At 40.1% G+C, this 26311-nt stretch overlaps 1 protein-coding gene across 3 annotated transcripts in view; it reads left to right on the top strand.

The window, feature by feature from the left end:
* Positions 1–26311, top strand: part of LOC136885592 (matrix metalloproteinase-14) — a 68868-nt gene that overhangs the window by 27580 nt on the left and 14977 nt on the right. For all 3 annotated transcript variants that reach the window (XM_067158258.2, XM_067158257.2, XM_067158259.2), the window contains exons 2-3: positions 8985–9108; positions 17483–17590. In XM_067158258.2, the coding sequence (XP_067014359.2) occupies positions 8985–9108; positions 17483–17590 (232 nt within the window). The remainder of the gene's footprint in view (positions 1–8984; positions 9109–17482; positions 17591–26311) is intronic.

Genomic DNA, 26311 nt, shown 5'->3' with positions numbered 1-26311 from the left:
GAAATCAGCCAGAACAAATCGAGCTGCATTCCTTTGAATCTTTCCAGTTCTCGAATCAAGTAATCTGGTAAGGATCCCACACAATGGTACCATACTCTAGTTGGGGTCTTACCAGAGTCATTACGCCCTCTCCTGTACATCTTTACTACAACCGCTAAATACCCTCACAACCATATGAAGAGATATATTCTGTGAATGTAACTACCCCAATGAAGATCTTTCCTTATATTAACACCTACAGAGTTCCCCATGAAGTACTATCACCTTATCAACATAGGAATTAAAATTGATTTAATTGAGTTGAAGACAACAGAACATCCCTGCACGTTGGCCGTTGTTACATAGGGCGTCCCCAGGTATTTTCTCGCTCGTACTAATATTTAATTAATGCCTTGCACGTTTATAGAAGTTGTTGTTAAAAAATAAACAGTTCTAGATCTTCAGGCATTGTTGAAGACATCCTAGGGATATGAGCTACGAACTTTAGGTTAATAAAATATAATAAAATGTGAGAAAATATTCTTTATTTATTCCTAAAAATTACAATCCTTCTCTTAATCATTGTCTTCCGGTTTGATTAGATTAGCAATTTGCCTGTTTTTCTACCACTACGAGCGCTAATGAGAGTCGATGCAGAATTTCACTTAAGCCCCTAAAACTACATCCGGTGTGGACCTTAAAAATATCAGAAAACACCAGAGGGTATTGAACCAAGAAACATTAGATAGGATTTGAATCGTAAAGGAATCGAGTAAAGAGACGAGCTATTTTATCCGGAACTGCATTTAGGCCGGAAGTTAATTTCGAAATTTGTGTTTTTTAAAGTTTGATAGAGCTGTCCAAGACTCAAAATCTGAAACCCTTTCGAGCCACTTAGCCCTTTAAATTTCGGCACAATTGAGAACATTGCTTAATTTCACGTTTTTCGTAGTGTGGGAACCCCTACTTTGTCTGTTAAGAAATGTTTTGAACATTGATATCTGCGAAGTATTCGGACGTTCGATGTTCACCCCAACCAAGAAAGGTCGTAGGTGGCTGAATTGATACTGCTCCTCGCATTTTCACTAATTAATTGTAACTCTTAAATACAACATCATTATGAGACTCGTTAATTGATTGTCGCTCAAAGGTTATTGACGTCTGTCCGGTAGACACAGCAGGTAATCTCCATGGTAACCGAGGAAGTAGCACGGCCCCCCCCCCCCCCCAGCTTCAGTTTTATGAATGAATGAGTAAAGATGAGAGTGAGTATCGCCCTCCTGAGTAACAGTGAGAGTGACGTGTCTCAGTGAGTCAGTCCCGAGCGGCCAAGGTCCTGCCCGCTGCGCGATACACATCGAGGAAGAGATATTGCTCGCTTAAAGGGACTGATCAAGTTCACAAATATAGGCTTATATAATATTCCTGATAACTTGGTCTCTATCAATGCGGCAGCTCTGTGATCATTCCTGGGTGAATCTAAACACATTTATAAGGGCAAACACATTTTGTTCTGGAGAGCCAGTTGTAGTGGGGTAAAATATATTTTCGATATAGATGCGAGTGTTTATTATGGGTATTGGTGTTAATGCTAGTGGCAAGCCTGTCGACGAAGTAAGACAGATAACACTGTAGCTGATATGATGTACGTACTGTATGTGTTCATAGTTCATATTTAAATGATGAGAAAAGTTCTGATAGTTCAGGCTTCCTTGATCACCAAAGTTGCCATTTCCATTTATGACATCATTCGTTCGATATCTTTATATTATGCACGACAAACGTTAGCCCATGTTGGGTGCTTGATAAAGAAAGGGATGGAAGGAATGACTGAGCACATGTCTCTAGTTCTTAGCGTTTCAGATATGTAGTCCATCTTATTTGTTTCTTCTAAATCTGGCACATAAGCAAAGTATATAGAGCTCAACGTTCTATCGCATTTAGTAGTGACGTTACAGGTAGCAGAAGTCTTTAACTTAAACTACTACATGAGGAAATAGAGCCAACCACTTTGAAGTTGCAGATAATATAGGTCTTTACTTTCAGTTATAGAACAAAGACGGACAAAGAGAACAAAAGTATTGCTTTTATGAAAGCTGTTAAAGTCACTATCCTCTCCACATAAGATAGCTGAAGGTGCTGCCTTCTTTGTGAGTCATCGCCAGGAAGGAATGAACAATGAGTTGGGAGTTCCTCACTGTCTCGTCTCGCACGCAGCGGACTCCTTTGATCTGTTTAACGTGTTACGTACTTAAGCGAAACAATTAAAAATATTTTAAACGTGTCATAATAGGAGAGATAATAACACCGTATTATGAGTGTCTTTCCATGTATTTTCGAAGTGAGCCGGACGGGACCAAGGTGGTGTTACCATGGTACATGAACATTCTCCCTAAGCTTTAACCCGTTGTACAGGGGGCCATCAAAATCCAGCTCGAACTGAACTCGTGGAGCAGTGCGGTATACAGTGAGTGTCACATTTAATTCGTTCATGGATTGCTATGGCGACATTTCTTGCCGTTATCTATAGTGCGATATACTCTCCGCTGTACGCAACAACACACAAAGGAAGCGGGATTACGTGCTATGCGGATACATACTTCCAACCTGACGACATTCCGAAATTCTCTCTCCGTGAGACAACATTTTCTTGTAATCTATCGTGGAATTAGGTCAATGAATGACACGTGCCTTGGGATTACTACTGTTTACCTGCTTCTCTTCACTACTATTTCCTACACCTCCTTTTGTACAGAGGCGTTATTACTTTATCGGAATCATTATTTGTATTTAAATTTCTTGATTTAGGTACTGATTATGAGAGTCCGTATTTATATGCAGTAATAGGTTGGAATGCAAACTTACTGGGGCGAGTAACAAGTATACTCTAGGCTACCCAACGATTATGGTACGAAATTTACATAAACATTGGGGCACGGTCTATCAGAACCCCTAGAATTTATGTTATTCTTGCTACATTATGGAAGAGCGGTGCGGTCTATCAGAACCCCTAGAATTTATGTTACTCTTGCTACATTATGGAAGAGCGGGACGACCTATCGGAACTCCTAGAATTTATGTTACTCTTGCTACATTATGGAAGAACGGGTTGCACGACACTTCCTCTTAACCAAAGTAGTTTGCATTCTAACTTATTACTGCCTAAGAATCCCAGATCTATTGATTATAAAACGCATTGTGGTGTTTTTCAGCAAATGGCTAAACTGATATCTTCACACTTGGAACTGGAGGGGCACTTAGTGTGTTTAGCACGGTTCTCTTACACGCAAACCTAGTAATGTTATGAGGTAATGTACCTTACGCAAATTACAGTTATGGAAAATGACCATCAAGAAATGTCTGCAAAATTTTAACAGCAACATTGGTACCTTAAAAGGTTTACCGGGAAAATTATATTATTAAAACTTAAAATCAGCCTTACTGTGAATCCGTAGCGTACATTGACTTGTGATATTTTTCTCCCAACATACCCTTCACCACTAAGTGAACACTGCGTTTACAATCATCTTAAACTGTTCAGAAAGTTCAGGAGGAGGGCAGGAACGCTGCACACAAAGGATAAATAAACGGCTGTACAAATAAGAAACAACAGAAAGAAGAGAAAGACAGACATGAAAATACGAAAGGAAAAGATGAATCTCCACATCTTTTTATTGCCTGCATCAGATAACCATCATGATGAAATTTGGTTAGTTTTGGAACGAAACAGCTAGAAATTACTCTTTTGAAAATATTTCTGTCCACCTTTTCAATTAATTAATTTTTCTTTCTCCTAAAACATATTCATGTATTGAATATCAGTGCACAACAAGTAAAAAAAAGTAGTCCAAAAGGATGGACATTACAGAAGCTAAGAAAATTTAAAAAGAACACAGTAAAACTTAAAATTAACACCGAAGAATGTCAAAGTCTTTCGCTGTCCCAAAGGAATCCTTTAGCCTCAACCAGCTATGATCCCCGAATGCTGGACAGAATCAATAAACCACTGGCTCGGACTAAATCATTCGGTTCGAATGTAAGCTTCGAGAGGTGCAAAACGATGTTATTGAAAGAAGGGAGGTGACTCACGCACTGTGACACGCAGGAATGCGTTGAACGCGTGCCGCCTGTTAAAAAGCCATTGTTCTGGGCCGCCGGAGGTGTACGACCTTCCTTCTCGTGGCCTTGGCTGGATACCCCCTAGGGGGGGGGACTTCTTTACCTCACTTCCGCCTTTGTTCGCTTCCACCCCCAAATATACAGAGCAGGGTCTGCCAACCACGGGACTTTTGGGTGAATCTGGAATTGTCTTCTTCTGAGACAGGATTATGTATTTTAGCTCTCCTATTCCCCCTTAAAATAACGATGTCTGTTTCTACCAAGGAAGTGTGAATTTCTAATAATGACTAGAAGCTATTTTGCTTCAGTACGGGATAGTTCATTTAACATGCAGTGGCTACGAGTCTTCTCTACGACTCGAAGTAAGTCACTCGGCTCACGCGGCAACCTCGTCGAACTTCAACACTAGAATCTTGATTTTTAGGCAGAAAAGGTTAAAGTGTAAATTTACTGACGGGAATAACAAATATACATTAGTGTGCACAACGGTTATGCTATGAGATTTGAATAAAATTTACGGGTAAAGTCTACCAGAACCCCTAGAATTTATGCTACTCTTGCTACATTATCAAAGAGCGGGTAGCAAGACATTTCCTGCTAACCAAATTAGTTTATATTCTAACGTGTTCCTGCCTAAAAACCCGGGGATCAATTAATCACATTTACACATTACCTAGGTGTTCTTCCGACGCATATCATTCCAATGCTATGTCCCCGAATTCAACAACTTTCAAATGCAATTGAAAAAGAATGAATATATCCATTTAAAATATATTCGGTTAAATTTATCCGCACATACAATAATTGTTGTGAATAGCAGTTATAGGCCTACGGAAAATTACTCGCCCCCTTACATACTACCATTTAACGAGAAACTAATTTTGTTCTTTTAAGTAGCTGAGGGATTTTTTTGGGTGGGGGTTATCACGTTAGTTGGACTATCTGGGATAACTTATATAATCTGATGAGCATTTTTTTCCGGTAATGGAAATTGTGAGAAAACGTTTGAATGTATTTCAATCAGCGGCATTTCATTTTCAAAGTGTGCAATCTGTAGTTCCTAAAACAAAAGCAGTTCTTTAAGAGGATTTCAGATTTCTACGTAATTATCTAATGATTTCAAGTGTGTCAGCTCTTGTCATTGATACAAGCAGTATAGCGGTAAGACCACTAGTTTGAAGCACTAGCATGTTAGCGTACTGTTAAGATGGTGACGTGAAGTAACACCAAGTTGTTACTTGAATATTTGTTGCTCGCAATTTACGGAATGAAATTCACTAAATAAAATTAATATACCAATCCTTAGACTTTGGCGGACTGTACAGAGATTCTGAGATATATAGAGCCCCAGAGACCGAATCCAGTTTCTCTCAAACGTAATTTTTTGCAGCATTCGCTGCGCGAGACACTAGCATATACACAGACCTTTATAAAATGCAGAAGATTGACTTTTTTCTTTCATAGAGAACAGAATTATGTATACTCCCGTATATTATTATCAATAACAGACCATTCCTCATGAGAAACATGTTATTGGCATTATAGTAACTAGAAAATCATGCCCGATCTTAAACAATAAATTGTGTACGCTGTAAAAGATACAGCATTCTTAACTACTTAAAGGAAAATCTCATCGATTCGACATAGATTGCTCATCATTTGGAACATTGCGGTATCTTCTGCTTGGGTTTGTCCCACTGTCGAAAACCTGAGGATTATCTCACTTACATCCGGGACTACGTAATGCAGGAAGAGCGGTATAAGAAGGAATGATTCAAATACGTTAGGTAACACAATTTTATATCTTTATTCAGTATGGTAGAATGACGAAATATAGTGATTACGTTTCTGAACTGTTACTTACAAATATTGTATATAGAAATAAAGGGCAGATTATAAAAGTTTTACTAAAGTGAACCATAATTTAATTTCACCGATTGCGAATATTATGAAGGTATTCAAAAGTAATCGAGAGTTTAGGTTGCTACTACACTGCTGAAAATCAAGAAAATCGAAATATTCAGCACATTTACGCAGACGATAGCTTAACGCTTCTTCGATGGTAAGTTAGAGTACATTTTAATAATGATTGTTAACCATAGGGATCAGTGCTTGGTCTTCTCCTTTTTATTACCTACACTGCAAATCTTCCATCTACTGCTTCCGGGGAATTTGCAAGCAAAGGAAAGAACTGCATAGCCATTTCTCTCTCTATTATTCACAGGTTAAATTTCATACATCTGAACCTTCTTCGATACATGCTCTATATAACATTAGAAACTGCGTTAAGTGGTCCTCATATTAACCTGCTCAAACCCGGGCAGGCGGGCTTTATTTTATAATACGTATACCCTTCTTTGAGGAGATGGCAGCAGATGAAAAATTATCTGTGATCTCATTTTGTTGCTCGCTACTGCTCTGTTCGTTCATGTAGGCTCATGGCCTCCTAGCTCGCCCTGCATCGCTCCTCAGACGCTGATGGTATCGGGGGCAAAGTAGGTAACTATGGCAGCAGAAGGAAACTAATCTGGGATCTCATTTTATTGCTCTGTTCGTTCATGTAGGCTCATGGCCTCCTAGCTCGCCCTGATCGCTCTTCAGACGCTGATGGTATCGGAGGCAAAGTAGGTAACTATGGCAGCAGGCTAGGAGCAGTGATATGGTCGGTGTTTTGTTACATGATGAGATTAGTTCGGTCCACCAGTGACCTAATTTTGGGGCAAATGAAGGCAGGCCTTGTGTTACACTAATTGAGAGTTTTGGAAGTGAGGCTCATATCCGTGTTCTCTACTCGCTGGAATGGGGTCACTAGGATCAACAGATCGTGTTTCACTTCCGCGTGCACACATCTGGAGTGCATTGAGGGGACTCACACACAAAAAATACGAAACAAATTATTATTACACTCGGTTTATTTCGAGATAGCATCTCACCACGACGGAGAATGAATGTTAGCAAGAAATGCCGTCATCATCTGAGTACAGACAAATGAGTTTAAGAACATAGACCTCCTTCAATGGAACTTTATAGACGAGCATCAAGTAATTCATCGAAGAATATAAAAAAAAAAACCTTGGTATTATCCGATGAAGATAACAGGGGCTAAAAATCAGTGTTTTAGTGTGGTCCAGTTGCAGAGCTGAAGCACGTGCTGGAGCAATATGCCACATCCTGTCGTTAGGAAGCTCTGTGGGCTGGTCTCTGTGGGAGAGGGCACAATTAGCGAGACTGTCTTGTCGGCGACATCTGGGTGGTCGAGCACGACATTTCTCAAAACCTCCTTCCTCTATCAGCATCTTGTTGACAACAATACACTTTGAAATTCAGGCTTTGTTGATCTCAACATCATAGATGTTATCTTGTTGACAACAATACACTTTGAAATTCAGGTTTTGTTGATCTGAACATCTTAGATGTTATCTTGTTGACAACAGTACACTTTGAAATTCAGGTTTTGTTGATCTCAACACCTTAGACGTTATCTTGTTGACTACAATACACTTCTAAATTCAGGTTTTGTTGATCTGAACATCTTAGATGTTATCTTGTTGACAACAATATAGTTTGAAATTGAGGGTTTGTTGAAACAAAAATCTTAGATGACATCTTGTTGACGACAATAAAATTTGAAATTCAGGGTTATTGATCTCAACATCTTAGATGTTAAATTGTTGACAACAATATAGTTTAAAATTCAGGGTTATTGATCCCAACAGCTTAGATGCCATCGAGTTGACGACAATACAATTTGTGCCGTATGGTACCTTGAAACAAATATCTTGTTGACAAGTGTAAAGTGTGCATTGTAGGGTTTAATAATACTAGTTGTTTTAAGTTTCACTGACTATTTTGACGGTTTTTATAGACGCAGAGTTGCCGGAATTTTGTTGTGGAAGAGTTCTCTTACATGCTGGTAAATCTATCGACACGAGGTTGCAGTATCTGAGCAGCTTCAAATACTACCAGAAAGAAACAATCAATGAGTAAATCAAGCCATATATAGAAAGACAGGCACATGGGAACTCATGACGGGATAAACAGAATAACTGGTAAAAGGAGAAGAGGAAGCAACAGAAAGGGGAGACACGGAAGACACAAAAGCACAAGGATAATTTCCACACCCTCAAGTACCTGATAGGAACGTAAGTCCGTTCTTGTTGTAGTCTATACAGCAGGAATATCCAGCCTGGAAAGGCCACAACACGCTCAACAGCAGTGAAAACACTGAGTCCTATGGCTAGGAGTTAAGGCGGCAACTTGTCCGTCCACTCCGTTAAGTGGCTATGCATACCCTTCCAGGAGTTCTGAATTGCGATACGATAGATAGGATTTCTCCTCATCAATCCCAGTTCTCCTATATCCAGTTTTACTCAGGGAGGTGGGCATCAGCATTGATCGTAAGGCAATACTGACAGATATTCAGTCGTGATGTGCAAGAAGGCTGAGAAGCAGAAAGGAATTCCTTGCGTATTGAGAAGAATTGGGTGCAGAAGACGGAGACGGATGGAGATAAGGCAGCGAATAAAGATGTGGACATTGTCCTTTTCATTCCTTCTGTTTTTCCCTCTTCCATTATTAGCCTGTCATTGAGTTTATGCTATAATTTTTTACTTTTCATGCTCCTATTTCTCTCTCTATTATTAACTACTACTTTGATGTTCTTTACTGTATAAGAGAAATTATTGACTAGTGATATCGTAAACTATTTAAGAGACTTTCAATTTTACAAGGAATTTGAATCATAACAGAGTGAAAATTCGCACATGCAATCGCTGGTATTCAAACCAAGATCCTTTTAGTGAAAGGCAGTGGCGATTCTACCCCGTCCTGTTGTTTGTAATAACTGAACTACAATTTTGCTAATAATTATTTAATATTTCTTCCAGATGTACCTGTCCAAATATGGTTACATGAACCAACCAAATACCAGAGGCGGTGCTATTATATCCCAAGAAGCAGTAAGCAGAGCCATCACAGAATTCCAAGCCTTCGCAGGACTCAACGTCACAGGTGAGGACACCAAAGGGTTAAAAACTGAAATTAATGCCTTTTAATTACGATAGCTTCCCACTGGAAGTTAAACTTCAGTTTTAATTTGATTTACATGATTTTAATTAGAATACATCCTCAATGAACAGTGATTTATGGACGATTAATCCTCTTCGTCTTCATCGACACCTCTTCCCATTTAGGTGGAGTGGCCTTTTTCCAGTAGTTTGTATCTTGTCCAGGTCCTCTCTAACACAGGTTCTCCATGTAGGCCATGCACTACAATCCTGTCCACTCTCTGAGTCACTAATCTACCACTGAAGGCGACCAAACCATCTTGCACGACGTTCTCTCAGTTTCTGTCAGATTGCTGTTATTCTCAGAGATTTTTCGGATTGTGTCGTTCCGAATTTAGCATTCACCTCTGTACTTGGCAGCCCAACATTCTGATCCAATATAGAATGGCTGGACGGACAAACGCCTGATAAATTTTTCCCTTCGGATGCAATGGCTCTTTCTTACCACATAGAGTGCCTGAAGCTTCACTGCACAGTAGTCGTTGCTAGGTAACTCGTGCCACGTCCACCACAGTAGGCCTAGCCTACTATCAAAAGCCACAGCTGGTTGCTAGGTAACCGCCACTTCACCCAGCCATTGTTTATCTGCTTGGTAATATCCATATCTTATCCTGTACTGAAAATCCACAGCCTGTTTCCAGTCATTCGACCGGGTCAGAAATGAAATGATTGAATCCTCTATCTAGCGGCGAGGATAGGAATTGTGCCGGCTGTCGAAGCCTGTCGCACTCCTCTGGGGCAATGATTAACGAATGATAGAGGAAATGAAATGATACTGGAGAATGTTGCTGGAGTGAAGGATGACAGGGAAAACCGGAGTACCTGGAGAAAAACCTGTCTGTCCCGCCTCCACTTTGGTCAGCACAAATTTCACATCGAGTGAACGAACTGGAAAACTCCCGCCTTGAGCTATATCAGGAGGAAAACAACTACTGTGAGAAAGAAGGAAGTGTTGAAATTTCTTTCACCATAAACTCAAAATTTCTTCCCTGTGAAGGCGGAGTTGGTTGCTAGTAATTCATTTTTAAATACCATGATTGCCGGCTGCACAATCAGAGGTCCACTAGGTTCGTACCTAGGGGAGCCAATGTTGGATAATACAGCTCCTGCGTGATCTGACCTTTCTAATAGCGAAGAAACATATTCAATATCCGTCACTTTCAATCCCTTTTAATATGACAATTTTGGGTTTCATTTCTCGCTAAAGGTATTCCAGTGTCCTCTTTCTTCTTAACCGTAATTTATAAAGAAGAGAAGCTTGTCTGAAATCTTCTAGCAAACGAAAAAGGAGAACTATGTAAATGCGATGGACCTGTTCCGTGTCATCAAAGACAGACGAACATCTATATAATTCATTTATACAAGTGGAGGCACATGCTTCCCCTGGTGCACTGTCACTGCTTGCAGTGGTGTCTCAACGGCGCACTGGCCGCCAGAGTCTTAGAAAGGTGTAGCAATCCAACTGATGAGCCCACTGCTATACTGGGGCGAAACGCTGGTAACTTCACGACTGAGAAAGCATAAAGAGCTTAAATGTAATAGTTCAATTTATTTTAATGTTTTAAATGTATTATCTTCTGAACACTTTGGTTTTACTTGTACTCTGCACTTGGAGGGAGAGTCCAGGAGCGCAGAAATGTCAAATGCGCGAGAACTCTGATTGCACAGTGGCCGTTGCTAGGTAACCCGTGCCACGCCCTCCATAGTGGCCCGCTATTCAAATGTGGAGACAAAAGCCACAGGTAGTTGCTGGGTAACCACGCCTTCCATCACAACCTAATCCAGGATGACTCCGGAGTGCGCAGGACGATGATACATAACCATTGAACGCATTACGTCACGTCTGATTCAGCTGAAGATGTTGAAACTGAGCCAAACAGGAGTCCTCCCTTCCTTTTGTTTTGCTTCGTCCGCATTCTTGACACGTACATGCAGAAGTAGGATTTCTTGCCAAATGTGTTGTTTTTAGGTAATGAAGGGAATAGTACACACCTGATGGTGATGCAGTTCTAAGTTAGGACTCACTTTACAGGATAGACACCCTTAATGAAGTCCCTATTTAAGACGAAAGAGGTAACAACAATGGCGTTAACACTCATAATATTTCAGAAGCATCTAAAATCTACAAACTTAGAAGATATCAGAAGAGGTACTTCTCCCTGAAGCAATAGACGAGGTCGTTCTTTAGGAATGAAGTGCGTTCATTTCCCTGTTAGAAATCTTAATAATTACAAGACAGGAACATAAATAAATTCTACCTGGAACAAAAGGTGTCCGGACATAGAATTAACCATTCCAACATGCCAAATAGTGACGTTACAGACAGTAGAAGTCTTTACCTTCCACTAGTACATGAGGACATAGAGCTAACCACTCTATCACACTTAGTACCGAGGTTACAGACAGTAGAAGTCTTTACCTTCCACTAGTACATGAGGACATAGAGCTAGCCACTCTGTTACACTTAGTACCGAGGTTACAGATAGTAGAAGTCTTTACCTTCCACTACTACATGAGGACATAGAGCTAGCCACTCTGTTACACTTAGTACCGAGGTTACAGATAGTAGAAGTCTTTACCTTCCACTAGTACATGAGGACATAGAGCTACCCACTCTATCACAGTTAGTCCCGAAGTTACAGCTAGTAAAATCTTTGCCTTCCACTACTACATGAGGACATAGAGCTACCCACTCTATCACAGTTAGTCCCGAAGTTACAGATAGTGGAAGTCTTTACCTTCCACTACTACATGAGGACGTAGAGCTAAGCACTCTATCACACTTAGTACCAAGGTTACAGACAGTGGAAGTCTTTACCTTCCACTACTACATGAGGACGTAGAGCTAAGCACTCTATCACACTTAGTACCAAGGTTACAGATAGTGGAAGTCTTTACCTTCCACTACTACATTAGGACATAGAGCTAACCGCTCTATCACAGTTAGTCCCGAAGTTACAGATAGTAGAAGTCCTTGCCTTCCACTACTACATGAGGACATAGAGCTACCCACTCTATCACAGTTAGTCCCGAAGTTACAGATAGTGGAAGTCTTTACCTTCCACTACTACATGAGTACGTAGAGCTAACCACTCTATCACACTTAGTCCCGAAGTTACAGCTAGTAAAAGTCTTTGCCTTCCACTACTACATGAGTACGTAGAGCTAACCACTCTATCACACTTAGTCCCGAAGTTACAGCTAGTAAAAGTCTTTACCTTCCACTACTACATGAGGACGTAGAGCTAACCACTCTATCAGACTCACTACCGAGGTTACAGATAGTGGAATCCTCTAATCTTCCTTGGTACATTTGCTGTACCCAACATTTTCATGGAGGAGAACATTTTAGACGGCAGGGAAAACGTTTAATAATATTTAAATATATTTGACAAAAGTCCCCTTGAAGGAGGTTATTAAAAGGTCAGCTCGTGGCATCAGTTACATAGTGATGGGACCAGCACGACAATTTTAATAGGAAAAGGAGAAATAAAGAATCACCATTTCCAAGGAAACAGTCTCATCAAATTCAGGAAGTGATGCGTGAGCGGAGTGCCCGATCAGTCTCGGCGCTGGTCTTCACCTTGGACAGCCACTCAGCTGTGGAGGAGGCCATGCTTATTGTTAACGTCTCGTCCAAGGCCGGCACATCCCCAAACTTTTACATTAGTTCCTTTTTCCCGACGACTTCCTCAATGAATATACAATCCATACAAATACAGATACACGCACATAATTTCTTACCCTTAACAGTACTGAAAATAAAGTATTATTATTTGACTCAACTCTCTCAGTTTGCATCGGGCGACGACGCGTGATGTTCAGTGCACAAACCACCAGCTGTTTCAAGAATGGAATTGACCGTTTCATCACTCAGTGTGATTATGTTTGAGGTGTGAAATGTTATGCTATACGAATTACATTGAAGTGGCACCATCGTAGTATCAAACTCCATTTTTGGAAGATTTCGATTGGAAGGTTAGAGTTACATTACAGTGACTGCATCATAGCATTAAAATCGAGCATGAGAGTTTATACTGTCAACTTTCAATTCTAGGTGGCTTTCGGTGGACTGCCCCTTATAATACATACAACAACACGCTAATATATCCCACTGTGACGTTATACTTAATTAAGAAAAGCTTATGGTGGATATGACAACGGCACAGTACAATCATGTGCTACAAACCTGTTGATAACGCTGACTGGGCGTCGCTTTAGACCAACTACATTCTCCAAAAACAAAGAAGGAATTCTACGTTAAAGGGCAATATAATTTAATTCAATAAACTTGAAAGAAATGCTTCTAGTATTTCGAAGTTCTAGATGCAACTATTTCAGATATTCAGCGGTTAAGGGGTAGAGAGGTTTCTTCTTTTCAGGAAGCACTGGGTTCGATTCGCATCCAAGTCAGGTATTTTTACCAGGACCTGAGAGATGATTCGATGTTCGTTCAGCCTACGTGAGACAGATTGTGGAACTATCTGATGACGAGATAGCGGTCCCGGCCTAGAAAGACAACGGTAACAACCGAGAGGATTCATCACAGTGGCTACGAGTCACTTTGAAATCGTAATCGGAAAATTAAAATTATATTTCTCTGACGCCATCGTAGCATTAAACTCCATTTCTGGAAGATTTCGTTTGGCACGTTCATGTTACATTATAGTGACTCCATTATAGCGTTAGTCCTTCGAGATGAGCAGCGGTAGCTTGGTAAGCCAAGGTCTAGCAGGGCTGGAGCACATCGTTTTTCGAAATTGTATTCTTATAGCTGGATAAAACATAAAGGCTTGGGTGTCTACTTATCAACAGCTAAAATAGTGGCTCCTTTTCTTCGTCAGAAACCTCCTGTCCTTCATTGCCGAAAGATTTGGTAGTCGTAGGGCCCCAGCTACTTTGCGCAGCCATTTAGGTTCTGCGTACATCAATTTAGACGTTCTGATTTACTCCACTAGATGGCAGACTAAACCAGATCTGTGTTGGGCGATCTAGTTTAATTCATTTTGTCAAACACCAAATGTGTCACCAGAGATCTTTTACTTGCCAACATCGAACGATATGGAGTGTCAATTGGACTTTTATTCACTTCCTAAAAGTCCGACTACCTCCGCCGGGTTTCAACCCGCGATCTGAGGATTCGCAGAGCGAAATTCTATCACTTGTCCACAGGAACCCACCTACCATGATGATTGCCAATTTCCAATATTTGAAATATTGATAATCGGAAGGCTCACCTCACATTAAAGTGACTCCATCTTACCATTAAATTTAGACATAATATTTCCATAGTTCTGGAAGTACATTACTTAATTGGTAAAATTTAAATTACATTTCAGTGACCCCATTATAGTATTTAATTTGAAAGTAAAGTTTCCGTATTTTGGAAGAATTTAATTGTAAGGTTCAAAATTCATTACAGTGACGACATCAGAGCATTAGCTCCATTTTTAGAATTTTTTATTGTAACTTCCAATTCCAGGCGGTTTTTTAAGAAGAACAATAAGATGTTTTGCTGATTGAAAAAGAAAGCAATGCCCTTGCCCTTTGCCCATACAATGACTAACAGCGATGACCCACCTGCAGATGGGATTCCCAGTAAATTCTGACCGTTCCAGGCGGGGGACCGCGTAACCTTGTCCCGTGACAACGACGTCGTTACATAACGGAGACAATGAGGGGACATAAAATGGAGGAAGATCGGATTAATGCCAAGTCACACACGGAGAGCTCGATTTTACCTTGACAGGTGTTAGGTTTCCGAGCTATTGACGGTAGATTCGATGCAAGGACTTTGCCAATGAGTGCGATGACACTGAGAACGATGTCGATCTGAAGCTTGTCAGACTGAGTTCGAAGCAAGTTTATGTAAGGAACTGGGATGGTTATTTTGCAGAGACTTAATAAGCGGAGAGAATAATATCACTCTACAATTTACTAAACAAGACAGAGAATGAAAGAAACAAAACACTCAAAAAGGCACACACGTCCTCAACTGTCTGTAAATGTGATAAGGAATTTAGAGACAAGTAAAGTCCAACACAAATTGCGAGGATTCATCCCTCTTCCTTTATCTTCCATTCATCCTAAATCACCTCGAGATAATTTGGAAGACCTTCTTTTGATACAGCCAATTGTAAGATTTTTTAAGAAATATTAATAATATTCATAACAGTGACTCCATCATAGCATTAAACTCGAATATAATATTTCCATACTTTTGGACGATCTTGACTTTGAGGTTCAAATTACATTACCGTGACGCCATCAGAGTATTAAATTCGAATATAATGTTTCGACAATTTTGGAAGAGCTTCATTGGACAGCTAAAATTAAATTATTGGGACTGTATAATAACATTAAATTCGAATATTTTCATATTTTGGAAGATCGTCCATGGAAGGTTCAAATTACATTATTGTATTAACAGGAAGTACAAGTGGGCAACCATCCTCTGTTAACATTTAGTGGAAGGAATAAAAGGAAGGGGTCCGAGAATTCGAAAAGTGATGGTATCGGCAAAAGAAGACAAGGACCACGAAGCGTGAAAATGAAACATTCTGTTAGGGCCGGAAAGTAACAAGAGTTGACCAAGGCAGGCGGTAAGGATAGATCAATGTCAGAATCAGTGCCAGGACTCAGCTAAGGGTTCCATGGTTGCGAGTAATGCTCCCAAGATAGGAGCTCCTGGGACCATTAAGGTGACTATCATCACATTAATATTGAACAAATTATTTCCATTCTTTGAAACAGATCGACGGAAGGCTAAACAGATAACAATGGGTCTATTTACCATTAAACTGAAAAATACGCATTTAAATATTTTCGGAAGTTCTTCGAGGGAAAATTCATCTTTCATTACAGTGATGCCATTATAGTATGTAATTAAAACGTATCGTTTCCATTTTCTGGAAGAATTTAATTGGAGGGTTCAATTTACATTACACTGAATCCATCATAGCATTACAATGGAAAGTAATGATTCCGTACTTTGGAAGATTTTAGGAGGAAATCAAGTAATTCCAGTGACTGTGTTATAGTATTACACTTGACTGTGGGAGGTTGCAATTTGTAGGAACTCCATTGGAAATGTTCGCAATGTTCATATTAGTAAATCAATCCTAGCATTAAACTTGAACACAATGTTTCCATATTTTAGAAAAGCTTAAACTGCACTAAAGTTAATCATAGTAGCATTAATCTTGGACGTAATATTTCCATACAGTGGTTCCATCGTAACACTCGACATAAAACATCTTCTGTCAAGAGAATTCTTCCAGTGGAGATTGCAAGCCAGTAGCTTTTCCCGATAGTTACAAACAAAATTATTCGTCGTTTTATTCTTCACTTGAATTACAAACTCAATGACAGATGCTATGTGGAGGTTGACCTACAATGGGCCGCCCACTACTGTGCAATGACTGCCCTACTTTAACACAACGGTCAGTATATAGGACACAGTGTCCTGTAAGCTTCTTCTGTGACTCCCAAGTCCCGAGTGACCTTTAGAGGACACTCTAACAGCACAGAACGTTAACTTTAAAGTAAAATTATTCATTTCTTAATAATTCCCGATGTTTCGAACATATTAAAAACAAACGTAAAATTTTGAATTGTGAAATTTAAAGAACCAGCAGTATTCAATGGAGTGTTCAACTTTCATTGCAGTGACTCCATCACAGCATTAAACTCGAGCATGGGACTTTATATTTTGTTTTTATTTTATTATCAAACAAAACTTGCCGACATTGAACTATTGTGTGAACCTTGGCGAACCTTCTGGTGCTAAATATTCGCCACTTAATCGTCGCTCACACATTCTCCCCTCCAGTACTTTTAAAGCAATAAAATACACCGCTCTGAGGTCAATATGATGTAGAACTAAATGGATAATCTACGGAGAAGAGACCTGCAGAGCAGACAAAAAAACTAGCGGGTGGTTGCAAGACGCCCTGGCTTGCTAGGTCGATGTAGATGCTACGAAGGGTGCAAATCACCCTTTTTACAAAAAAAATTTTCAACCACACATAAAATATAACAACACTCACATCTGGTGCTTTACATCTTCTGTGATTTCACTATAAGTTTTGTACTTGTCTCTGGAACAGACGAAATAAAACTATGGTCACACCAAGTTTTGTGAACACATTTCAAATTAGTAAGATTATGCTGGGAGTATTTTTTAGTTTTTGTCCCAAAATTTACAAATTATACTAGGCATAAGGACTGTATAGACATTCCTGTGTGTGAGACATTTTTGCATTACTTAAAGAATATTTTTACCACAGTCATTCATTCTCCTGTTGTCTGTCCCGCAGGTGAACTCGACAAGGATACGATAACGCTGATGGAGACGCCGCGATGCGGTGTGAAGGATGTCGTGGGATTTGGCAATGGAGCGCGAAGCAAGCGGTACGCCCTTCAAGGTGAGTGAAGTGTCTTATTTTGACTCTTTCCTTAGTACTTTATGTTGCAAGTGTATGCCCACGTTAGTCAGCTAGTGTTTAGGTCTGGTGAGAGTGATGGTCATTGGTTTCTTCTCATTCACTGAATCTGTCTTGAGACAGGTATTAACTGGACATTCTCCATGATCCCCTATCCTGAGCATCTTGTTTCACTTGTTCATAGCTTCTATTTTGCTTGTCATCTGTTAACATTCCAAACCTTCCTCTTCCTGTTCCTCTTCTTCCATCTATTTTCCCCTCCATCACCCTATGTTGAAGACAGTTCCTGAGTAGTATGTGATCAAACGAGGACATTTTACTTTTCCTTATCGTTTTCATCAGGTGTTTCTTCTCTCCTACTCTTCACAGCACGTTATCATTTCTCATTTTCTCTGTTTACTTAACTCTTTTCCCATTCTTCTCCACAATCATATTTAAACGCATTGAAATTTTAATACATTACTCACAATTAACCCAAATATCGTTTATTAATTTCTAGGAAAATGGAGCTACTTCACACTGGAAATAAATATATATGGAATCCTTGAATTTCAATGTTTTCCAGGGAGAGGTCGCTAGTAGCAACAGTCCTGGAGCTGTGAATAAGTTAATTGTTATCGTACTTTTATTTATTGAGGTATTTGGATTTTTAGGCAGTAATAGGGTAGAATGCAAACTAATTTGGTTAGTAGGAAGTGTTGTCGTCGTGCAACCCGTTCTTCCATAATGTAGCAAGTGTAACATAAATTCTAGGAGTTGTTGTACCCCTAATGTGTATGCATATCTCACATCATAACCGTTGTGCAGTATAGGGTACTCGGAACCTATTCCATAGGTGAGAAAGAGGTAGGTCATTCGGAACGTTGGAAAACATTTCAGCGAAACACTCTGTAGGATTTGGGAAGTTTTTGTAGCTTCTGTTCCGCAAAAGACTATGAATTTCTATCTTTATCGCTGAGAAGGACTAGAGATCTATCAATTCAAGTTTCGCACGAGCAGTCATATTACTCCAAATTCAAATATTTCAAGTTATGGGGTGGTAGGTACGATTAGACTATTTGAAATGAACGAGTTTAGGTTCGTTTAACAAAGTTTGAATTTTGTTTGTGCTTATGAAGATTTCTTGAGCCGGGCTGAGTGGCTCAGACGCTTGAAGAGCTGGCCTTCTGACCCCAACTTGGCAGATTCGATCCCGCCTTAGTCCGGTGTCATTTGAATGTGTTCAAATACCGTCAGCCTCGTGAAGGTAGATTTACTGGCACGTAAAAGAACTCCTGCGGGACTAAATTCCGGCACTTTTGTATCTCCGAAAACAGCAAAATTAGTGGGATGTGAAGCTAATAACATTATATACCGAGCTCGATAGCTGCAGTCGCTTAAGTGCGGCCAGTATCCAGTATTCGGGAGATACTAGGTTCGAACCCCATTGTCGGCAGCCCTGAAAATGGTTTTCCATGGTTTCCCATTTTCATACCAGGCAAATGCTGGGGCTGTACCTTAATTAAGGCCACGGCCGCTTCCTTCCCACCCCTAGCCCTTTCCTGTCCCATCGTCGCCATAAGACCTATCTGTGTCGGTGCGACGTAAAACAACTAGCAAAAAAAACAACATTATAAGACGTCTTCACGCATACGACGAGAGCACCAGCATTGTATTTGGAAGCAAAGTTGAGGGGTTACTGTTAAAATCAATTACCATTATGTAAAAGAAGGCTGGGGCAGCGTGTAAGGATTCTACACATTTCAAAATAAAAAGTGTCGAAGATCTTATCGGGAGCGTATAAAATTCAAGGTGGCTGAGCGTCGTGAATCCCCTACTTTGAACTAATTGTCTTCAAGATGTATACTTTCGTTTAGAATTTTAAAAAATAAACAGAAAAATTTCGAACCTATACTGCCGAGGTACGTATTGTAAGTCAAAACCAGCAACCAGGACTCGTTCGAACATTAAAAATAAAGACAAAAAGGGGGTATTTTCAATTCTTGTAATTGTGCAGCCTGTAGTGGCCCAACTGGAGAGCACTGTGCTGAGAACACTTGACCCAGCTGTGTTTTGCAAGGCGGCACAACGAAGACGGGACTTGAGCACGGACAGTTATGTGATTTGTTAGTCTAGTGCGGTACCACTATGTGCTGAAGGTCAGTTCCTGGAGGTAATTCCTGTATGCGGGAACAGACAAGGGAATATCCTTCCTCGGGCCCATGCTGGTAGCAGATAAGATTAAAGCAGGCCGGAGTGTGCAAAGTTAGTGATAAGGAGAATTCTTGACGGAGAAAGACACTTGTTGATCTTAGATATGGCATGGTGAGACCAATACAAAGGTGATTTACTTACGATTAACCAGGTTTTATAATACTGTGTCATCCATATCTGTGTTTGTACAAGCTAGAGCCTGCCCTACTCAAACGTGGCACCTGCAGTTCGACGAGTGATCAAATGAAACCATCCTGCGCCCATTTATTGACCTTCAGTGTACCAAGCGGGGTCATAGAGAACCCAAAGCAAAGTGCTACAATAGCTATAACATAAGTCTACCGTGCGAGTGGGTGCGTGGTTTGAGTCAGGTAGCTGTCAGCTTATATTCTGCAAATTGTGGGTTCGAACCTCACTGCCACCGGGCTCTCTGTACATCAATTTAGACGTTTCTATTTACTCCACCAGATGGCAGACTAAACCAGACCTGTGTTGGGCGATCTAGTTTAATTAATTTTGTCAAACACCAAACGTATCACCAGACCTCTTTTACTTATCTACATCGAATGGTATGGAGTGTCAAATGGGGATTTACAGACCAGGCAAAGTGCTAGGGATGGGCCATAATTTTTTTTTCTATTTGCTGTACATCGCACCGACACAGACAGGTCTTATGGCGACGGTGGGACAGGAAAGTGCTAGGAATGGGAAGGAAGCGGCCGTGGCCTTAATTAAGGTACAGGCCCATCATTTGCCTGGTGTGAAAATGGGAAACCACGGAAAACTATCTGCAGGGCTGCCGACAATGGGGTTCGAACCCACTATCTCCCGGATGCGAGCTCACAGCTCCGCGCTCCGAACCGCACTGCCAACTCGCCCGGTAACGGTCCATAATTAAGGCCACGGCTACTTCCTTCCAACTCCTAGGCATTTCTTATCCCATCACCGCCATAAGACTTATCAGTGTCGGTGCGACGTAAAACAACTTGCAACAAAATAAAAATGCCGGCCTACACATATTCGAACCTTAGTGTAACAAAGTAAAGTGCTGTTAGGCCAAAAATTCAAGCTTCCATCGGAATAGTTTATAAATATTTTTATACAAGTTACTTTACTTCTCACCGACACAATTACGTCTTACGGGGACGATGGGGCAGGAAAGGCCTAGGAGTGGGAAGGCAGCGGCCGTGGTCTTAAGGTACAGCCCCAGCATTTGTGTGCTGCGAGAATGGGAAACCATCTTCAGGGTTGTCGTCAGTGGGAGTTCGAAACCAATTAAATTGGAAATATAGTATATTAGAATAAATTTGACACTCAGATGGCCATAGACAAATACCCGAGGAAGGGATCTTTAGTGGTGGTGGTGATTATTATTTTAAGAGAAAATACAACCATACTCTATTAATACTAATCAGAGGGTAAAAATAGAACGGATTCAGCACTTCGAAAAATGAAGGTAACGGCCAAAGAAAGACAAGGGCTATGAAGGGCGTGACAATTTAGGACTCCCTAGGCATCGAATGCAGTAAGAGTGCAGGAGTCTGAAAAGAACAAGAGTTGACAAAGGAAGGTCAGACAGGATAGATGAAAGTGAGGAGCTTGACACAAGTAAGTGGAAGCATTGCCAGGGCTCAGCTAAGGTCCCCGTGGTGGTGAACACACGATCCAAAGTAAAGATTCCCTGGGGCCCCTTTTAGTCGCCTCTTACCATAGGCACGGGATACTGTGGGTAGATAGATTTATCATCAACAGTTTATTTACCCAATTATATATGATTCAATAAAAACATTATATACAACAAATACACCTTAAATAGGTAAAACTATTCTAAAATAATGGCCAAGTTTAAACTAAATCTATAAACGTTTATATACATATATTTATATAGAGAGGACCTTACATTCTTGAAGTCGTTAGGGCTCGTCTAATTTTAGAAGGGTCCTCTAATTCACCCAGCAGCAACGACTTTGGTGTGTATAATTTCGTTTGTGATTAAAAATTACGAAACCAAAAGAGGTACGGAAGTGATTAAAATGTCTAAAGACATAACTAGAGCCCGGATTTTTATGCATTAATAGGTTAGAATGCAAACTAACTGAAGCCAGTAGCAAGTATAGTCTACCTTCACAACGACCATGCTATGGGGTTTGCATGAACATTAGGGATAAGGCCCATCAGAACCCCTATAGTTTATGTTACCCTTGCTACATTGTGGAAGAGCGGGTGGCCGACACTTCCTACTAACCTAATTAGTTTGCAATCTAACCTGTTACTGCATAAAAATCCGGGCTTTAGACATAACATTTGACATCTCATGTTCGAATAATAAAATCGTCCGAATCTCCAAAAGTAAACCCGACAATTGGAGGTGGGGGTCAGTAATTTGAATTTGGATATAATTTGAAAAAAATATGGCTGTCTGACGGCGTAAATACCAATGCCAATTCTTCGTGTGGTATAATGTTATAAATCTCGAGACGATGGTTCCAGAATGTTCGCCCCACGAACTAGAATGAGTTTGTATTATTTTAGTAACCTTGCCTCTAACATGACAACCTCTACTTCAGTGTCAACAGCGGAGAGAGCCAATGGAACGGTTATGGATCAGGGAGTAGGTGGCCATGGGATGAAAGGGAAACTAACTTTCATCATGATAATATTACAGCTCCATTACATACAGGGCTGTGCACTTATTGTCCTGCATACTCAACATTATACGCTTTGTGCAAATATCCGAGCTACTGAAGGACAAACCCAGTAACAAGAGAAACACAAATTATTTTATTTACTCTAAAGCAGAACTGTCCAACCTTTCCATGTACTAGGGCACATCTGTCAGCTTGCATTCGGGAGATAGTGGGTTCGAACTTCATCGTCGACAGCCCTGAAAATGGTTTTCCGTGGTTTCCCATTTTGACACACGACAAATAAATACGAAATAATCGACTAGAAAGATTGAATTTTCCGTTTAAGGACATATTTTCGTTTCCACATTTCACAGTTTCCGCTTAATCCAGACTGATATGAGTTACATTTTATGCTCGAATCAGAGGACTGAGATAATTTTGAATTAAACGCTTAGTAGGGGTCCGCTTAAGACAGGTTTTATGTATTATTATTATTATTATTTTACAGTTTGCTTTATGTCGCACCGACACAGAAAGGTCTTATGGCAACGATGGGATCGGAAGAGCTAGGAGTGCGAAGGAAGCGGCCGTGGCCTTAATTAAGGTACAGCCCCAGCATTTACCTGGTGTGAAAATGGGAAATCACGGAAAACCATCTTCAGGGCTGCCGCGAATGGTGCTCAAACTCACTACCTTACGAATGCAAACTGACAAATACTCGACCCAACCGCGCTGCCAACTCGCTCGGTATGTCGGAAGTTTAGAGGAGCTACAGAAATTCGGTCTACAACAGAACTAATCGGATACGTTCCTTTTAATGTGTGAGGTAAAACAATTGGTGGAGAATCAGACATTTAAGAGTAACACCACTATAGATGAGGAGAATATATAGTACTGTACCGGTAAGAAATGTGATGAGATTGCGTATAAGTTCAATGTATTCTGTTGTAATCTATGGTGTATTTTCAAATGTCAAGTGTCCTACAACACCCTCACTAAGAGAAAACCTCGCTTTAGTGGAAAAATGGCCTGCTACCTTGCGATTCTGTTTAAGGCGGGGTTTACTGTAATAATAATATAGAAACAGGCAACCTAATGCTGAATGAATATTTTTAAACACTTATGGATAACTGTCACACTGCTTCTTGTCACGATTCATTCCGAATTCAACCGAGGACTGTATAAAAGTAGCTGCTCCGCAGAAGATGCTTTGTAAAAATGTTGTGAATGAAGAATTGATGAAATATTCACAATGCGGTAGTTTACTGGGAGGTGTTGTAACTGGTAAAAACCATTAACATATTCACCTCATCCCTAAGCCTTTCTCTACAACGCCTGGCACTCAGCAGGAAGCAGGGATTAAAATGTACGGAGCTGTCGCAGTACACGGTGCACTGTACTTGTAAAGCACGTAACACTCGAGAGAATATTCTAAAGTATCAGTGGCTGTGGTCCGTGAAATGAGTACAGAATAGAAAGAGGAGAATCAGGATTATTGCAATACCAGGGAAAAAATTTAACGATTGCCTGTCCGTTCAAAATTAATCCTAAATTTTAGCCATGCTTAAAATTAATTGTGCGGGCGCCATGCCACTCCTGTAATGCAAAGATGGTCAGAAAACAAAGTGATATAAAGCTAGTTACTATCAAGAAATAAAAAAATGCAATTATCTGAATAAATATAGAATGTCTTCCCCTTAAAGGAAGTCACAGTGCAACATTAGTTTGTGAACTGGAAAATGTTTAAAATTTTATAATGATATTTGCAAATTTTGTGTATTCCAAATTATGAATGAAAGTTGCTACATTTTTAGTGCACAGTAACAGGGTTCAAGGACTACCCGCAGTGCCCAAAAAGGCCCCTCAACTTCAGGACAGAGCGCTCTAGGTATTGTCACACAATAACCAGTGACGGTCCGCTGCACATTCTGATCGATCTACTTCCTTCCGGAAGTGATTACGCTCTCCTGTGCTTTGCGACCGCCGGGCCATTCCTCCTCCTCCTGTTTTGGAACCACCGAAGCGTGCTTCCTTTACCTCAGATGACGTCACCAAAGGATTATCTAGCCTTGGAATTTTTTTTAAAGCTGCATCGGCTCTAACTCGTGTGAACTATGTTACCATGACAACCCGAATGAAGGTTGCGGATTAGCTATAGACTGTGAAGTGCCTTTCATCAAAGTGTCAATGGGAGCCGAGGAAGAATTTGCTCAAACTTCATCGCAATACATTCATCACGACATAAATTATTGTTTCCTCTCACGGGTACCTTTTTTAAAAAAATACAGTGGTATGTTTCTTAACGTTGAGAACATTTCTTAGCAGAATACATAGGGGTAAAAACGTAAAATTAAGCATTTTTCTCAGTTGTGCCGAAGGTTGAAGGGCTTAAAGGGCACAGAAAGGTTTTAAATTGTGAGTCTCGGATAGCTCTATCAAAGTAAAAAAAAAATTCGAAAATAACTTTCGGCCTAAATGCAGTTCCGGAAAAACAGCGTAAAATCGCTTGTCTCATTATTGTTTTATTTTTTATTCAGGTAAGGCTGTATTCTGCCCGAAGGCTGGTCCGAACCTCCACAGAGGTGTGCCTGAGCCGTAGTATGGCCAGTTCCATTCCCTTACCCCCGCCACCAACAGCGCGTGGCACTCCATCCAAATTTTGACCACGCCCAATGTTGCTTAACTTCGGAAATCTCTCGGGATCCGGCGTTTCAACACGGCTACGGCCGTTGGCAGATCCTAGTCAAATTAACTTATTTACATAATTCTTTCTGTAATGAGTTCCTTGGTTCAATACTCTCAGGCAATTTGACCGTTTGAAAAATGTCAACACCGAATGTAGTTATAAGGCCTTAAGTCAAACTGTGCATTGACTCACATTAGCGCTCGTCATGGTAGAAAAAGTCAAACTGCTAACCTAGCGGATAACGATGATTAAGAAAAGGATTGTAACTTTTAGGAATAAATAAAGAATATGTCGTCGCTGCCGGGACGAAACCTCCTATGTGAAATATTTTAGCTCAGAACTTTGGCCGGTAAGGTTCTGTCATCTAAGGTGCAATATTGTATGAATGTTGTCAAGGGATTCTCGCTCTTCATAATGTATGTGCTGCGGGTCAGTATATCTTCAAAAATATTATCACATAGGAGGTTTCGTCCCGGCAACGACGATATTCTCATACTTTATATCATATTTTATTTAACTAAAATTTGTAGCTCATATCCCTAGGGTGTGGATTTATTTATCTATCCCCTGAGGTAACAGCGAAGGCCAATTTTGCATTCTAAATAACACTCCTTCGACTTCAAATATAGACGTAACGGAAGAAGGAGTGAAATAATTTACATTTATCACTTTGTTTTATGTTATAGAATACACCTTCTTAGATAATCATGTGGAAAAGTTAATTATCACCATATTTGTAAATGAATATGTATATCACTAACTACTCCCGAGTCCGTCAAACAGTAAGCTTGTTGTTTATTTCCTGTAATTTAATAATAATTTTACTTAATTTATACAAAAAATGTTTTCGTACGTTTTATTTAAATCAAAAAGTAATAATTACCGTAAAAATGAGAAGGGTACAAATATTAATGAATATAAGGTACATTTATGCTAGAGTGTTATAGAGCGTGTGACTGACGTAAAGGTGTAAATAATTTGCACAAAGTAACCATATACATGTTCCCTAAATTTGTATATTTATTAGCGTGCATACCCTACTTAGTAGCTAAATAAATACATTCGAAGAAAACCGAACAGATAATCACCTACTGTATGTGAGCATTATTTGATGACTTGTACAGTATGCATTTTAATCGCCTAAAATTTTATTTAAATCGCATTTCTATTTACTGAGCTATGAATATTTCTGTTTTG

This window comes from Anabrus simplex, chromosome 14 (assembly GCF_040414725.1).
Source record: "Anabrus simplex isolate iqAnaSimp1 chromosome 14, ASM4041472v1, whole genome shotgun sequence".
In the NCBI taxonomy this organism is placed as follows: Eukaryota; Metazoa; Arthropoda; class Insecta; order Orthoptera; family Tettigoniidae; genus Anabrus; species Anabrus simplex.
Note: the sequence above shows the minus strand (reverse complement) of the source record. Positions and strands in the feature narration are given on the sequence as shown.